Here is an 18,231-nt window from a genome sequence, read left to right on the forward strand (position 1 = left end):
TATTTTGCACGGTGATATTACTATTTACCCCTTTTCCTTTTTTTTTTCATATCAAGCTGTTCCGTGAATTAAAAAATAACTCTATCTGAAAAAGTGCATTGTTGCTACATCAAGGTCAGACGCGTTAAGCAGTTTCCTGTAATAGATGTCATCTATAATGTCTGCAAAGTATGAAAAGCAAAATAGACTACTATGTAAATGCTTGAATGGTATCGCCATGTCATATTTGTTTGTCCTAGTGAGTTAAATGAGAAATTTTTGCCCAAAGCTCTAAAAGCAAAACAATGCTGAAATTTGCAAAGTTGACGCCATTAATCTTATTAAAACCATAATTCAGGCGATGAAAGCAGCACACTTTCGTATCAAGGCACAATTTGAATGTCAAAATCTTGTAAAAATATGATACAATTTCAACATTCTATGACTGAAAAAAGAAAGAAAGTTGCAGAATTCATATAAGTAATGATTATTCTGTCTAATCAGCAAATCTAAACTCATATTGTGCGGGTGCAGTGCTTTTAAATGAGTAGATGATGCTGGCTAAATATGAGGGCATAGATTTCACAGCAGTGAAGAAGAGAAAGGAATTCTTTTTGGTTAAAAGAGTGAACATAATATGGCACATTTTATAATTACAGGCAGCGAAGATTAAAGGCCCCAGAAAAAAAAAATCAAAAGGCACAAATTTAAGTAATGACAATCACTTTTATCATATACAGCATGCATAATAAAAACATAATCAGGTATGTGTAGGTTATAATGAGCTGTTAAGACTGCAATATCAGTATAAGTTGCATTCAATATAGAGTGTGCAGACCATGATTATTATCTGTACACACGATATGATAAAACACCTCTTATTAATCTCAAACCTGCATATTTACCGTAATCTGTAGATAATTATGTACAGTAGCACTTGTCAATATATATATATTTTTTTTTTTTAATGATCACATATACGTAATGATATGTAATGCATGTCCTAGCATTTCTACCAGCTTAGTACTTGGCAATTAATACTGACGACCAATGTCCAAAGCAAGTAAGGATATATTATGTGCAATTTATGAGTTTGGAATGTAATAAACATGCGTTTAACAACTTAAATACGACACACTTTTCTTTTGTCTCATTGCAGTGTGCATTTTAGTTTATCTCAGCAGCAACACACACTGTGTACCTTTCGTCCAATTAATAGGAGCAGTCCATACATAACACTGTAAGCAACAGCAAATAGGATGGGTAGAGTGACTCCAAATGGTCTCATTCTCTTCATCAAGTATGCATTCCATTGGAGTGGCGCTTGATGCTAGAGTCTGTTTGTCTGTGAGTGTGTGTGTCTATGTGCGAATGGCTGCTCGCATTTATATGTTCGTGCCTGTCTATTAGTGTATGTGAGTGTCTGTGTATGGTCATAGATAGTATTTCTGCACTATATCAGAGAAGAAAGCATCTAACCCAGATTAGAAGTCCTTTCTACACTCAAAATTTGGGTCATTTCTACAAATATATGAGAAAAAAAAATTATAAACACGTCTCAACAGGTACATCCGTGAAGGACTGTGGGTTCAGTATTTCAATGCTGGCTCCTCTTCAAAATCAATAAATATCTGGTAATAAAACACTCTCTTTGAAACACAAGTACAATTTAATTGATAGTAATTCATAGAGGCCCTATCATTTTGAACACAGTACCACTTGGCAAATGCGCTCAAGGAAAGACGTGTTAAATGGACGGATTCTAGTCAATACTTTCATAACAACAAGGTAGCAATAATAGAATTTTCAAGATACTGGCACTTGATGGAAAAGGTGGTACTTGCTGCAACAAATTCTGGTCATCAACTTAACCTCAAATCACTGTATTCTGTCCATGTGACTTGGAGATGTTAACATTCTTGTCGCCTTCTTGTCCTGCAACATAGTGATAGTGCTACCTTAAATACATTTAAAAAATGGTCCGTTAGAAACATTGGATATAATTATGTCTAATAGCACTCACATGGATCAATAATCTTTTCATTTTCAGTGGAGTGGTTGGAACATTGCATCTTTAGTCCTGTAGCCATGATCTTCCTCTTGGATTTTGCTTGTTTCCGTTTGTTTTGTGTTTTTCTTTGTTTTTTTTTAACATTCAAATATAATTTTTTTTTTTTCAGTAGCAGCAATGTTCTGATAATTCACACATATCTAGATGTCCTGATGCTTTTTAAGCTCACTTTCCACCCGGTGTAAAATGATATTCAGCAAGACAGTTGTGACGAGTCCATAACACGACCATCCTCCACAGTCTATTAAAAAGCACGGCAGTCAGACGCAATCAATCAACGAGTGAAGTTCGGCGGGACGTAAAATACTCCACCACTCTGAGCACTGAGGAGGAGGGAAAGACTCTCTCCCTCTTAGGAGGGTGGGAAGAGGATGGAGTAGGTGACGTAGAGGGGAAGACAGAGGCCCTCCAGGGTCAGGGCCTCGCTGCGGCACGTCTTGGGCCCCAGCCCAAAGCGCTTGCCCAGGATGCCCGTGTTGAAGGCATAGTCCTGGCCCCGGATGCGGCACTGGGTGCGGATGGAGTAGAGGACCTCGCGGTCTTGCCGCATGGAGAACGTCTGCCGCTCGCAGATGCGGAAGGAGAGGGCGGGGTCCCGTGGCTTCAGGCGCTGGTGGGCGGAAAACAGACAGAGTGGTGTAAAATTGCTTTTTAAGAAGTAATATCTTTCCATCCTCAGGCTTTTGTCAAATCAAGTATGAAAAGCTGGGATTTAGAGTACACTAAAACATTTTCACAATGCTGGTCAGAATTAGCAAAACTTCACAATTTCATAAGTTTCCCAATATTTCTCCAATTCTGATGAAAATATCACTGGTGTAAATATAAAATGCTAATCTTTCTTTGTAGACCTACTTTTATTAAAGTGGTCCAAAAGAGTCCTTAAAAACATTGGCAGGGGTTTGGTAACATTGGAAGGTATCACAAACACAGTTTAAGAGAAATTGGACACACAGAATAGATCTATAGACATGTTGCTGGTTTGTTTTTTGTTATTTGTTTTTTTTTTGGGGGAGGGGGTATTTACCAAGGATGATGTATGTCAATTATCACTCATCTGAAAGGCATATGAAACATATGATGAATTAGGGCATTTGAACATTTTCTTATGCAACCATTACTTAACCCTTTTTTGCATGAATACATATTAGGCTATAATTAGGGGAAACCAACCAGATCTCCTGCACTGCCAGATATCCAGTATCACGACCCTGAACCTATTACACATTCAACACTCGACTGCAAATGAAAATGAACCTACATTGTATGCCAAATGCATTTCCAATTGGCTTCAAGTCAAATTGGCTCCAGTTCAAATTGGGTTTGACTCTCATTTGATTTTAGGAGTTACATTTAATGATAATGTTTTGAGCAATATGGCCCTGCTTGGTTGACGTTTTGATGCTTCATACCTGGATGTAAAACTGGTAGTTGTTCTGCTTGCCAAGACGTTGTGCCTTGAGCTCAAAGTGGAAGCCATGTATGGAGATGACTTCACAGTGGTAGCGTGGTTCCTGCGACAAGAGAACAAAAGCAGATACAAGACAAATAAAAAACAAAGTCATTAATCTTGGTTAATTATGAACATATATTAGTGTACTCATAAAATTATATTCACACCTATCTTGCCCTAAAGGCTCTCATTGTGGTCTTTGTCTAAGACAACAATCTCATCAATCCATGATCATTTTCCCACCAGCCTATACAGAAACACCAATATAAGACAGCAGTGCAAGTACAACAACAAAACTTTTTCTCTGATTTGTAAAAGTGATAAGCTCCCTTTGTTAATTTTTGACACAGGGTCTTTAATGTCATTTTCTGGTCCGATTTAACGTAACACTTTACAAAAAAAAAAATAATAAAACTGATGAATTGCACTTTGAATATTGCAGCTATTATGGCAGCAGCTAGGCAACAACCAATCAGCTACAAACAGAGGATGTGTTGTTATGGCAAACAGAAACTTTGCAAATTATAGCACTGCATATCTTTTAATGCACCAGAATCCTAGTCCTGCGATTACTCTTTAGCACGTACACCCACCCAAACACACCTACACACCTGTTCAATGATGAAGCCAACTCTGACAGCATCCCTCTTAAAGTCCAGCATGAGGGACATGTCCCCGCCCCCTTGGAGAGCGTGGTAGTGGAGGGTGAGGGTCCGCAGGATCCACTGGTTGGGCACCACGTTCATCTGGAGCATGTCGTCAAGGTGGCGGGTGTCGGTGATGCCGCTCATCCGGAGGGACATGAAGAGGCCGGCGTACGGTTGGCCGAGCTCCTGCTCAATGAAGGCGCTGGTGCGCGACATGCTGCAAGGATGCCATAAAGTATGGAGAACATTTAATGTAGAGAGGGTACAACATAAGGATGTTGGGGGTATGGTTACTACAAATTCACACAATTTAAATATTTCATCTTTGTCTCTTCGCTAAGAATGTTCTCCATCTCTCCATACAACTTGATGCAGGATCAATTTTATCACCAAGAAAATCTCCAATTTGTGACTGACATAAATAATTTAGCCATGATTATCGCTACATTCTACATTCACATGACGCTATGTGTATGACTGAAGCTGTCCATGCCTCTGTTTCTCACACTCGGTACAAATTGCTAACATTATAAACTTCTTAAATATCTCCCATAATTGTCACAGTATTAGCACCTGCTTTTCTGACAAAACAAAAACAAAAATGAAAAATAGACCCATATCATACAGTCAAAAATGTTTTAAGAGCCACAGCTGTAAACACTTTCACTCAAACAGCAACACATCCAGCCAGTATGAATGAACTTTTCTCTTTGTTATATCTGGGCCCCGTTTCATCAAAATATAAAATCGATTTTAAATTTCCTTACCACACAGGCTGCCATAGACTTATGATTGAAATCAACTATAAAATCAATTATAACTCTTCATAAAACAGGGCCCTGTTCTTTCCTGGAAAGACCTTGGCAGACAGGACTGACGGTCAATGAAGATTGATGTCATTAAAAATTTGTGCACGAATTTCATGTATAACTGCGGAAAATATCATCACACAATATAACCAAACGGCGATTACCTTCTCCACATTTATCAAGTCAAAATTGTCAAACCCTTTCTGTCTTTTTGTTTTTGTTTTTGTTGTAAGTTATCATTACTTGCTCCAATATCATAGATAAAACTGGATAAAACTCCAGCAAGTGATGCCTGTGGAACACTCTTCTTGGACATCAAGTACCAAATAAAACCTTATTTCATCAATGATTATCATACATACAACTTGCCTTCAGATGTGAATAGACTTTTTGTTTTGGTTTTTTAGCTCTCTAAAAGTTAGATAACTTGTTTGATCTGTATCATTGCAGACCAAGTGAAAAGGAAGAAACTAGCCCATCTCATCCCTCCCCCCCCCAACTCTCTTCATAGAGATATTCTTCTTTGTCTAATTCTCACCTGTTGAAGAATGTAACGATGGTGCTGTGTGACGGCATGAGTTGGAGATGTGGGTTCTGCTGCAGGAAGATCCAGTAACAGAGCATCTTGTACACGCAGTACTCATTGAAGGTGAAAAACCTGCAAGGGTTCAAAACACAGAGAAATACTTTCATCATTTACTGAAAAAAATCCCCCTGTACAGAAGAAAATTGTAATGTACCGCTGCTGTCTTATGCAAGTTTTATCCATTTTTTTTGTTATGAATGACATATTTCTGTTTGGCACAGGCATCTTTCAAATGATATATATATCTGGACTTGATATTAGCTGTGGCCTGGTGGCCTGAGCAATTCGTCTTATGGTGGCCCGAGCGGGCATGTGAAATTCAAAATGGATTGTTATTTCTGTTTATTTCTGGCCAATATCTTTTTTGGGCCACAAAACAAAAAGTTACTGTCCAGCCCTATATATGTATGTAAATGATTAGATTCATATCATTATTTTGACAAAGACAGGAACATTTAAGATAAATCTATTCATTCAGCATTGCTTCTTAGTGTGCATTCAGTGACTGAACTTGAATCTATGCGCATGAAAACACAGACAACTATATCTGTTCTTGTCAGTCATATCGATCTACCGACCAAACACTGACAGCCTGTAAAGAGATGGGCGGGGACGCCATGATCCCTTAGATCCTATTGAAAAGCAACTTGAACGCGACCCCTTACCTGCTTGATTTGATGATCTTTTGCAAGAGCTCAATGGGCAGCTGCCTCAGCTGGATTTGGACTGACAGCTAGGGTGAAAAAAAAAAAAAGAGAGGGAGGGTACACATTACTTGATGAACATACAAGTAAGGAGGCACCACATATGTAAGAAAAGCTATCAAAATCTCATTTCAAAGAATGTAAGCAAGAACAATTAATCACTACTTCTATAAAGTACACTCCTATTATAATGAACACAGTTACAAGAAATTCCTGTTACAACAAAGCAAAAATTCACGTCCAAAATTATTACCTGTATATCTTTATATACTTTATTTGTTTGGTTATAATGGAATACTCATCTAACAAATGAAAACTGCCGGTCCCAGGGACTTTGTCATCACACGAGTCGCCTGCATTCCAATCTTTCCTTCATACATCTTCATATCTCTCAATTACTCTCACAATTTCTTTATTCTTGACACATTTTCATGATTTTTATCTTAAATACGGCATGCCCTGTCTTTATAGCATCTACTAATCAAAAGAAAGAAGAGCAGACTAAATTGTATGAGCTAATATATATACTTGCCTGTGGAATAAGGTTCAGCTCCAACCACCGTTCACAAGCATTCACCACTTGACCAATTTTGTACTGCATGGGAAGAACATGAAAAAATATATGTGGTTATAAGATCAACTGATTACTCAAGAATGATCATATCCCTGCTGCCAGCTCCTCTTCTTTTTTCTGTCTCACGAATAATCATGATTAAAGCAGGCCATTTGTTGCAGGAGACAGTAGAAAATAGTGCCCCACCCCTCCACCCCCCCCCCAAAAAAAATAATAATTAATAAAATTTTGCAGCTTCAACTATAGGAATATATTTGTATTCCTTGCCAATTTACCAAGGACACTATAAGAGCTACACAGTTTCAGTTTTATACATAAGGTCAGTTCTGTCTTCTCAAATTGTTTAGATGCAAAACAATTCATTAGTTACGTCCATACAATTGTTCCTTGCTATAATCACCTGAAATATTATAACATCAAAGGATCAACATTGTCAGCTCAATGTTATAACACATACTATGCATGCATGCAATAAATGCTGGTTTGTACTGGCTGCTGCATTTATAATTAGTCCTATCCCTACAGCACTGCTTTGAGTATTTGTGGTTATCACAAGACCTTGCACAAAATATCCTGGACTATTTGAAACATTTTGGGAAGCATCTAGATCTGTTGATTACTTCTACAACATTAGTATGACACAATTTTCTGCATTCTGTGAGGTGTCCTGTTAACATGTATAATTGGCCTTGTACAATCAGCGCATACAATGGGGGGGGGGGGGGTTGGAACACATGACTTCAAGATGAAGAGTATATCCGACTTACCTTGAGGGCAGCCTGATGATATCTGCACACTGTACTGGCTTGAATGTCGTCCATCATGATATCAGCACATCTGAAAAAAAAAAAAAAAAAAAAGAGCGCGATAAACGACTGAGTCATTAAACTTCTGAACTCCATTTTCCTTCTTCGTAATAAAACTTAGTATCTGCATAACTTATCTCTTCCAATTTATGCCAAGAAAGAAATATTTTGTATAGAGTGAAGAACATTAAAAATTTTCAAGATATCAAATGTAGTGGTCACTATCACTTAGGATTAACAAGTAGTGTAACAATACATATTCAGAAAAGTAAGACCCATATACATACTTCCAACATTAACATCTATGTACGCAATTCCCTTCACACTTAACTCCTCATTGCAAAGAAATAGTAGTCAAGTAATCTTATCACTAGTACACCGGTATAATGTATGGCATTTTCTGGGAAAGACCTTGCAAAGTGGATTGGCAGCATAACAATAATCTGTCATTTTTTGAGTAAGTTTGAATCCAAAGAGTCTACTCATGACGATTGAGGAGCTGGCTGCAACAACCTACCTTCTCTCTAGCTCTGAGAATCCCAGGGCGTGGGCAGAGGCCAGTACTCCCACCACATCGATCCTCTCGGGATCCACCCCCTCGTGGTACAGGTTGCCCAGGGCTATGGCAAAGGCTGGAGACATTAACATATAGAGAAGTGAGAAGTGATTCTTCATTATCATCTATTAAGCAGTCTGAACAAAGATCCATTTCGCTTGACCCACTGAGATTTCTCTTACACATATATGAGAGGCATATCTATCTATTCATGATTCAGAGATAGGATTTATACTCCTCTATTCAGCACATATTTTACAGGCTTCTATTGTCACAAACGTCACGACTTCGAATTTAAGAACATCATGCACAAATATTAAAGGACAAGTTCACCTTCATAGACATGTGGGTTGAGTGAATGCAGCAATATTAGTAGAACACATCAGTGAGAGTCTGAGCAAAATCGGACAATCCGTTAAAAAGTTATGAATTTTTGAAGTTTCTGCTCAGTCACGACTGGATGAAAAGACTACTATAGCTTGTGATGTCACATGAGTACAACGATATAAAGAAAGAATAAAGAAAATTCAACATATTTCCATTTTTCTCCCATAACAAAAGAACGCTCGACTTCTCTCTTTCAGAAGGCAGGGGGAATAATATTACCCTTAACATACGTCAGTAGCAAGTCGAAGAACTGTGCACTTTATTCAAAAAGTAAAGTTTTGTGAAATTATCTTTTTATTTTCCTTATAGAGTTGTACGCATGTGACATCATTACTGTAGTAGTCTTCTCTTCCAGCAGTGACGCGCAGATAATTAAAATATTCGTAACTTTTGAACGGATTGTCCAATTTTCCTCAAACTTTCACTGATGGGTTCTACTAATATTGCTGCATTCTCTCAATCCTTATGTATATGAAGGTGGACTTGTCCTTTAACTCTCATCTTGACATGAATGTGACTTTGACATGCACGTGTCCATACAGCTGGTATGCACAACACAGTACATGAACAAAATGTTTGATTATGCTGCACTCCGCGACTGAATTAACCACTTGCAAAAATTATCGCGAAGTCCTGATTCATCAAAAGTTAGACTTGCTAGAAATGACATACAGCTACAGAGACAATGAGACGATTAGGAGTTTATCTAATTACTATGCTACGAATACTGAAAGCAAGCGAAGTAATTATGGCCATTCCTGAAAAACAACCAAAAACAAAACACATATCTTTTTTTTTGCATCGGATGGAGCACAGACATTTGATTATTAAAGCCATGTTTTAGATGAGTTCTTCTTTCAGGTGGTCTTTACAACTGGCACAAAAATATATCAGTGAGTTCAGTGAAAAACTGAGCACTTGCACAACAAGTTTAGAATATCACATCTTGAAAACTGATTTAGAGTACAGATAGGGCAATTAAGTTACACACTGTAAACATTCCTAAAGTTATATGCATTTTAGATAATTAACTGTAATGTCAGAAGTGATAATTAGCGCTAATTCTGAGCCCAAAAATTTGCCACACTTTTGTTGACCCTTACTTTCTTTGGTCACCATGGCATCCTTGACCTTGAGTTTGAGCTTGACCATGTTGCTGGTGCGGGCAGCCACGATGTGGGACGGGTGACTGATGTCCTTCCTCCTGGCCTGCTGAAAGCTCTCCTGGGATGCTGTCTGGACACTCAGCTGCCGACTGATCTTCTGGTACTCGGGACTACAGAGCAAAGAGAAAAAAAAAAAGGAAAATTGGGTTTAAAACGCAGTGCTGAGGGAAAAACTTGACTATATGTTATGTGTAATGCACAGTTTTCCAGAGAGACCAAAACCCAAAGAAAATAAATCTCATAATCACATGAAAGAGAAACGGCTTAAGCCACCATCTACTGAAAAACATTCATTTATTTTGGGAAAAGAGTCTCACACTACATGTTTTCTGGTGTCCTGTCGAAATGCCAAGAGGATCACAGGGCAGTATATTGGGTAAAAACTCCGTACTGAGATAGGAATATTGCTGAAATATGCTGGGGGCATTTTAAAGCGTTCTGTCAGATATGTTTTTCTGACAAACTGTTGAAAGCTTCTGAAATCCTTGCATCTGATTGGCTGAGAGGAAATTTGTCTGACGAATTTGTCCGACAAAACGCTTCATGAAATGCCCCCCCCCCCATTGTGCTTTGAATTTTGGTTCTTTCAATGAACTGAAAAAGATATCACGATGCTGTTCAAAGCATTCCTTCAGTGTACTGGGGAAAAAAAAGCACATCATAAATAATATCAAACATTTGAATGGCAAAAAAACAAAACAAATTGTGCTCTTGCAGTCAGCTTTTCATGACAGTAAAAAACCTGTATGCCCTACTTGAGATATACACCTTTAATCATGTTTATTTTCTTCTGACTTCAAAGTCACCAATAAAGTCACAAACTGACCAGTGCTTTCATGGCAGATGTCGAAAATAAAAAGTGTTGATGTCTGCATATCAAATTGGGTAGTATAAATTACAAGGGGAAAATTATGCTGGTATACACGTGAAACCTGATAGACTCTAGAACGCAAGCAGAAATATGGTCACATCTGTAAAAGCATTTCACTGGATATGCACTGCAGGCACTGTTGAGCTGATCATCTACGGACAGTTTGATGAGAAATTCTGCCATTCATTTGGATTCTTGGGGGTGAGGTTATCTTGATGGATTGTGCTTAGCATGGCTACAACGCAAATACAGCCAAACCTGTCTTAACAGTGGTCACTTGTTTATAGTGGCCCCTTCTCTCATGCAACCACTTCGATATCCCTCAAAGAAGAATTGTCTGGTTAAGATTGTTCATGTAGCTACCAACTAATAAGTCCCCCATGGACAATATGACACCATGAACAGCAATTACCACAAATTGAAAGCAACCACAGATAAAGTCCCTTCTATCAGCATACAATTTAGTTGCTTTATCTTTCTCTCAAAATCTAATCTCATATCACAGCCTTTAAATCTCATTTCAGGTTAAATAAATTGTAATGGAATGCTTATCTTAACTGGGGTGACAAGAGCTTGTATCTCGGATTTTGGTGAAAATCACTTTTTTGATTAATTGTCAGACAATCAGTTAGGTCTAAATCCTAGCTGTCTTACCCCCCTCCCCCCCCCCCAAAAAAAAAAGCCACAATGGCATGTCAAATAAAAGGCGGTTCCATTTTAGTGCTTTTATTGCCATATTCTTTCACTGTCCTGAACATTTGACATGTTTGAGATAAAAGGTTTTGTCACCCCAAAAACATTATGCCACATAGGTGCAATCAATGGAATCACTTAAATTTAAAGGTGATCAACAAGCAGTATGCAACCCAGACTCCTGCAGGGTGACATTGTACCTGTAGAAGTTGCTCTTGCTGATGTACTGGTCTACGGTGGCCGCCATGGGATCCCGGTAGTAAAGCTCCTCCTGGGGCTTGTTCTCCGCCTTCTGCAGGAGCTGGGTCAGGGTGGAGGCCTTGCGGATGTAGGGCCGGTGGAGCTCCCAGTTAGTCTCCAGGCACTGTAACAGGATGTCTGGAGTATGGGTAGCAAAGTTGGGGGTGGGGGGCATGGAGTTAAGTTCAGGAAGTAGAATCCAGGGGGTGTGTTCATTAAACATGGCAGCCATTTCTAGGTAAACTGTTCTACAGCTAATGGTGGTTCCTCACTAAAAATTCTCATTCAGTTTTAATGAGTTCACACACAACTTGCTTCCAAATGCAAACTTGATACTACAACAGAGGTAATTTCTCTTGTTAGATTGAACTCTAAACTGATTGCTGTATACTTGTTAAAACACATCTACGGCTATGCATGATTACAGAGGACCTATTTTTGTGTCTGTTGTCCTTAGGAGGATATGAAGAGTGACTTGAAGTGTGTTTTCCAATTCGCCAGAACTGAGTGTGTGTGTTATGATCTTTCTTCATCAAAGAAAGGTTGAGATTGTCTCAGTTTTAGATTTTTTTTTTTTTTATGGCAGTTCAGACATTATTTTCACCATCACCTATATTCATTTGAATATAACAGTCTTGAATTAATTTCTTCTGTGCTGTTCCACTTTTTTTTTTCTTTTTTATCCATCTTGTCAAATGCTTTCCAACGTTTAATATACATACACATACTAGGACAAGGGATGGTAAGATTGCAGTTATTGCATTACCAAACACTGTAAACAAGTTAAACAACTTACCAGGGCCAACTAAGCTATGGACAGGAGCAGAGTGGTAGTGGAAGATGTCCACTGGGGTCGGTGACCTCGCTGAAAGAGGACGGAACTTCTCAATGGGTGCTGGGGCTCTGTGGATGAAGGTAAAAGAAGGAAACTGAATCTTCACCGTGTATTCTTCCAATGATGGAGATAACCTTATTGGTTTCCCTTCTCACACTGATTCGGAAATTTGCAATTGCAAGGGGGTGTTTATTTGAAATCTCTCTATTCTCTTTGCTCTCTTTACTTACAAATTATCTTTGCTATATCATGCTCTCTTTCTTTCCCTGAAAACATGCATTTATCTAGGAAAAATTGCTAAAAATTGATAGCCCCATGTGACATCACTATTTCATTGTTTACATGATTCACAATCTGAAATGTGCAACAACATCATTCAATAATGATAAGTGACCATCATAATTTACTCAAAATCAAGCTATATCACAGGAACTGACTGTCGCATATCATTTCAGTTTTATCATTTATTGCGATATAGGAATGAGGGTGATGATATCTTAAAATGCTCGACATATACAATGTTTGAAGAAAGGTCACACTGTCATCAAAACAACCAATGTGCACATTTCTTAGCTAAGAAAACAAAAATGATTGGGAAATGTGCTCATTCCCTATTAACAGTAAACATACGGCTATCTTTGCAACGGCGACTAAGCAATGAAGAAGAAGAACAAAACTCTGAATGCTCGGTGAGCGTTGCCCCTTCCATAATGTCCCACCAACACTCACTCTGCTGTCCTGACTTCGGGAGCGGTGGCCGGTGGCTTCGGGCTCGGAAGCCTCTGGTTGTAGTCGCTTTCCCTGCTGGACGAGCTGAGCTGCGGGGCAGTCTTAGGTTTCTCGTGCTCCTCCCCGTAGAAGAACTTGTATGGCTTCTCCAGATCCTTGTTTACTGAGGTGGCTGGGTTATCGGCTGAAACACACAAGACAACACAATCACATCTTAATAATAATCTAGTCAACCTTCCTTTATAAAAAAAGAGAAGCAAACGGAACAGTTTGGGTGGAACATATACATGTATATTACCATTACTTTGAGGTACAATTTACAGAATTTCAAACAGTGGATATACATCAAAAAGAGAAAAAAGAAACAGAAACAACCCTAGATTTAGACTGGTAAGTCAGAAAAATAAATATCATCATGCTTTGCCTCTAAGAAATCTAAAAGATTGTAAATGATTGCATTATGATTATCTGTCTAGGATATTTTTTTTTTCTTTTATTGTGAGAACAGTCTAAGCTTTTGAATGCTTGCAGGCATTTGATTCTTTCCATTCCATTTAATTCAATTTGATTTTACTGTCCATGTCTGGAAATTTGTTTTGTTTGCATGCACACATTATATTTGAACATATTCTACGCATGTACCAGTATACACAGAATAAAATGAATTAATTCAAGACATAGGCACAGCATAGATTCATCGGATTGCAAGGCAGCGGTGGATCCACGCAGGAATTCTGTAAAGGGGGGGGGGGGGAGGGGCGCAAAGCAGTGTATATTTCTGGTGCCACTTCCAGCTTTAATCAGCTGACAAATTAAGCAAAAAAACCATACAAACAAAAAAAGCCTTAACAGGTACTCTCTTTTACCACTTCTGGGGTTAATCAGCTGACAAGCAAAAAAAAAACAACAACAACAACAACAACAACAACAACAACAAAAAGGCTTGAGCGCAATTTCCTGGTGCCACTACAATTGGCTGACAAAGATCATCGTGCAACTTTATGCATACTTTTCTTTTTTTTAAGAAAAATGTAAAGGGGGGTGCAAACCCGGTGGGTCCCTTTAATCTTTTTTTCATGACTTACTGAACCTATCCCCCCCCCCCCCCTCCATCCCCTAGATGAATTGCATTGAAGTGTCTATCACTGACCTGTCATGATGGCCACTGTGCTCTTGTTGTAAGGCTCGTTGATGGACTTGATGGCTTGAGATGTACCTAGCAGGTCTCCGCCCAGGGACTCCGGAAGGCGCCACCTGTTGGTGCCGCCGACCTGTTTGCGGACTCTATAGCGCGGCGACTCTGGGTGCTGGAGGGGGTAAATCGAAAAGAGATTGATGATGACATCTACATATTAGTGGGGAAAATATTGATTTCAGTACTTACCAGGTAATATATGATTGTAAAAAGTTATGTAATTAATATAGAACTATGGCAAAGATAAAAAATGACTAGGTGGTTAACTGGAAGGAATTACATCCTTTCAACTCTACTCTGCTGTATATGTAGACAGCTCATGCTACTACAATCACCTGTATTTCAGCTTAAAAGAGATTATATTTTAGACAAGCTGTGTTAACAAATATTAATGACGAATTAAACTGTGAAAAAAAAAGAATTGAAGATGCGTCTCATTCAAAAAATGTTAAACAATGAAATATTTGCTGAAGTAAAAAAAAATAGTGTTCTCAAAACTTATCCAAAAAAAAAAATAGCATTGAGGAACCAGAAGGGAGTTTGTATCCGGTCAAAATATAACCCATTTATAACAAGTTGATGCATTGGATATGTTCAGTCGGAATTTCATGACGAAACATGTTTAGATTCTTAAACACAAACTTACCCTTGGGGGTTGTCTGCCATCAATGATGACACCCTTCAGCGCTGTGTATGGAGCTTTCTGTAGGGCTCTACAAGAGAGAAATGATTTCATATGAGACTTAATTGCATTCATACTTCAGTATACAGTAGCTCTCGATTATACAGAAGAAGACAATGATACAGATACAAATATTCTCAATAGATCAACATACACTGGTATCTACACAAATGTTAATTGCCATGTTGGGAGCATGCAAAACACTCAACCACTCTGATCTTATGGTGCCCTATGATACACAACCTGCAAATATACACCTGTAGACCTGAATCAGATCTAAGTCTACAGTTCCATCAATGTTCAATAGGAATGTTGTGTCACACAACACAGTACCGATCCTGCTTATCTGTCTTGTGTCACACTCACACAGTTTCTGATGTTTAATAATGATAATGTCTGGTGTTTAATAAATAATTGCATGTACAGTGTCACTCGAATTTTTGTTTACCCATCAATCATCATCACCATCAATCTTAATGAAAACTTTTTTTTTGGGGGGGGGGGGGGGGGAGGGGGTGGGCAGGTGGTGGTGGTGGTGGTGTGAGAATACCCACCGACCAACATCAAACAAATACTTACAAGCTGTAGGAGAGAGCTACAGGGTTGTACTTCGGGGGAGTCGTCGGCAAGTAGGGCAGGACTAGTCTACCCGAGGCATGAGACGTGCCGGAAGACAAATTCCGAAGCAGGGTCGTTTCTGCCATGACTGTGGTGTCGCGTCTCGATCGAGAGTCAAAGTCTCAACAAAGTTGGTAAATAAGTGATCCGAATGCGTTGTAGACTCTACACTGTAAATGCAGGTTACATAGGGTAATTATTGAATGTCATCTCGATATCCCTGGTGCCTCTCACTTTAGAGTTGAAAATCTAGTTGTGGTCTATAGACAAGTCTCCTGTGCCTCAGGTCCAAGATAAACCATCCTCCATTCAATCTATTTCAACACGGCAGTAGACTCCATTCCATGGCATAGATTACATTCAGCTCAGACACCTGTTTCGTAGTGTTTGTAGGCAGTAGCTCTGCCTCTGCGCGCCTGCAGATCAGCCTTCCCTTGTGTTCGGAAAATGTTCCTCTTCGAAGCGAAAATTGTGACGAGGGGGTTTGAACCATAAGCTTAATCCCAAATGAAGTATCCAAAAACGTATGTTAAGTACAGGATCCGCAGCTGAGCTCATTCAAGTTTAGTAAACAATGATGGTCCGTGGTCGCATTGAAAACCGTGTACACGTGAAATGTGTGTTGATCTGTTGCGCGACGGTGCGGTACCCACCCGCTACATACACTACGTACTAGTAGTTCACTCATCCACACATGAATGGTTCCTCCCACGTACACAAGCACACAGTACAGGACAGCCCCTAGTAACCGTTGCTATGGGACGCTCTTGACACCATGTACCTATCGGGCCTTTCCGTGTGCCGCTCTGCGCGAAGCGTATGCGGGGAGGGGGTACTACCACGTACTGATGATCTCGATGTAAAAATAGTACCTGGTAAATACATATGTACCGGTAAAATACGTATTCTTCTCTTTTTCTTTTTATATTAATCTGAATCCGTCACTCCATGACCTAAGATTCTTGCAGATGAAAGTGGGTGTGTGAGTCGCAAAGGAAATCAAGCGCTGAGTTTCTTATTTACATATTGATATGGATAAGGTGCAAGTAAAAAAAAAAAAAAAAAATCCCCATTCTGATTCTAGGTTTGGGTTTAGCCGCGCCGCTGCATAATTGTCAATATTCGACGAAATGCTTCTACCGATGGAACCTTCACTACCTCTACAGTTGGACGTATAGGAATATATATTAATACATCAGAAGTTAGTCATGTTAAATCTGAGTGTTTCTTCTACTTGGGTTTTGCTTGCCACTGTCTTTGTCTGGAAAGCCGATGAGATAAGAAGTGGCTAAGATTATAAAATTGACGAGGATTAATGTACCGGTAACTGCATATTCTGACAACACGGGGCAATTATATGTGATATAATTTAATTTCGGTCTTGTTGCAGTCCAAACATCATGAACACTGAAAGCATAATGAGAACAGTTGTAATACAAATAACTTTGTAATACAAGAAGTCAGTTGCCCTTTTCATATTTCCTGGTTCTCCTCCAAAGTCAATAGGTATGATCGCGCGTCAAGGAAAACAGGCCATGCAAATCGTTTCCTCCACTCGTCCTTGGACTTTATGAATATATTGATAATCATCTATAGGGCCTACGGAGTGAATTCACACGTACATACACAATACATGAATAATTAGGCCAATGCCCTCTTCTCGAGAAATTTTTTTTTCCAGTTCATAACAAATAAAAGTGGGCGATTATAATCGTTTTTTCCTCTTTATTTTCATTCAGCGTCTTATCAAATGCTGTACGGGAATATTGCCCTGCCTGGATTCTGGCAAAAACTGCGTAGGAGCAATTCCCGAACGGTGTCCTATAGCCTCAAAGTTCTCAGTAAATCTTGTTTTGTTCAGTGTTCAAAGTGACGTTTATGGTTGATAATGATGCTTAACTGTAGTGTTAATGATGAATAATTAGTTTCCCAGTAACATTACGTTCCATTATTCAGCACTCCTATATCGCTAAAAGATTATCAGGGGCCGCGGATCTACGGGGGCTGTGGGACACGCACACTTCTGGCTCTACAAGAAAAAAAAAATACCTGCAACATTATTCATGACTTTCCGAATGTTCTGCCCCGAGATTCTTCCCATGGGGGGGGGGGGGGATCACGGAGGGGAGCATTGCCATCTGTCCTGGCCACGAGCACTCGTTCTGACACCTACTCATCCTTTCCCTCCCCCACACACAGACCTCGTTAAAAAAATACACTACTAACACTACTACACTTACTATATGACCATTACCATGTTCTCTGTTCCCGACATTCCACTTTATCATCTTTTTGTTGAATAAACTGCTCATATACTCTCCTCTTATTGCATTACACTAGACTTGTTGGGGGTAAGTGCGTTGGGTACATACTGATGTAAACTGGACAGCAAAAGAAAGTACCCACTTCTGTCAAAGGCTGCGCACAAAAATTCACCCCCTAGCAATATTTTTTTTTTTTGATTCAGTGACCAAGATGCTATGCATATCATTTTTTTTTCTTTGTAATCACTTGCTATTGGGTATACTAATGGATATTGCAGCATACCTGTGCACAGAAATTGTTTATTTCTATGGAGTGAATTTTTATTTGACAGAAGTGGGTATACTTTCTTTTGCTGTCCAGTATAT

At 39.1% G+C, this 18,231-nt stretch overlaps 1 protein-coding gene across 1 annotated transcript; it reads right to left on the reverse strand.

Moving 5' to 3' along the window:
- Nucleotides 1-2,402: 2,402 nt before the first annotated feature.
- LOC139726783 (BTB/POZ domain-containing protein 16-like) lies at nt 2,403-15,687 on the reverse strand. Its single transcript, XM_071637774.1, has 15 exons — nt 15,563-15,687; nt 14,948-15,014; nt 14,257-14,413; nt 13,107-13,290; nt 12,339-12,445; nt 11,503-11,680; nt 9,676-9,848; nt 8,147-8,261; nt 7,591-7,660; nt 6,782-6,844; nt 6,211-6,278; nt 5,498-5,617; nt 4,115-4,367; nt 3,463-3,564; nt 2,403-2,660 (listed from the first exon to the last, which is right to left on the reverse strand). Exons 1-15 carry the CDS (start codon nt 15,685-15,687, stop codon nt 2,403-2,405), a joined length of 2,040 nt encoding a protein of 679 aa, XP_071493875.1.
- Nucleotides 15,688-18,231: the final 2,544 nt, after the last annotated feature.

Source organism: Diadema antillarum, unplaced genomic scaffold (assembly GCF_040938485.1).
Source record: "Diadema antillarum isolate AM-2024a unplaced genomic scaffold, OU_Dant_1.0 seq00000098_RagTag, whole genome shotgun sequence".
Classification (NCBI taxonomy): domain Eukaryota; kingdom Metazoa; phylum Echinodermata; class Echinoidea; order Diadematoida; family Diadematidae; genus Diadema; species Diadema antillarum.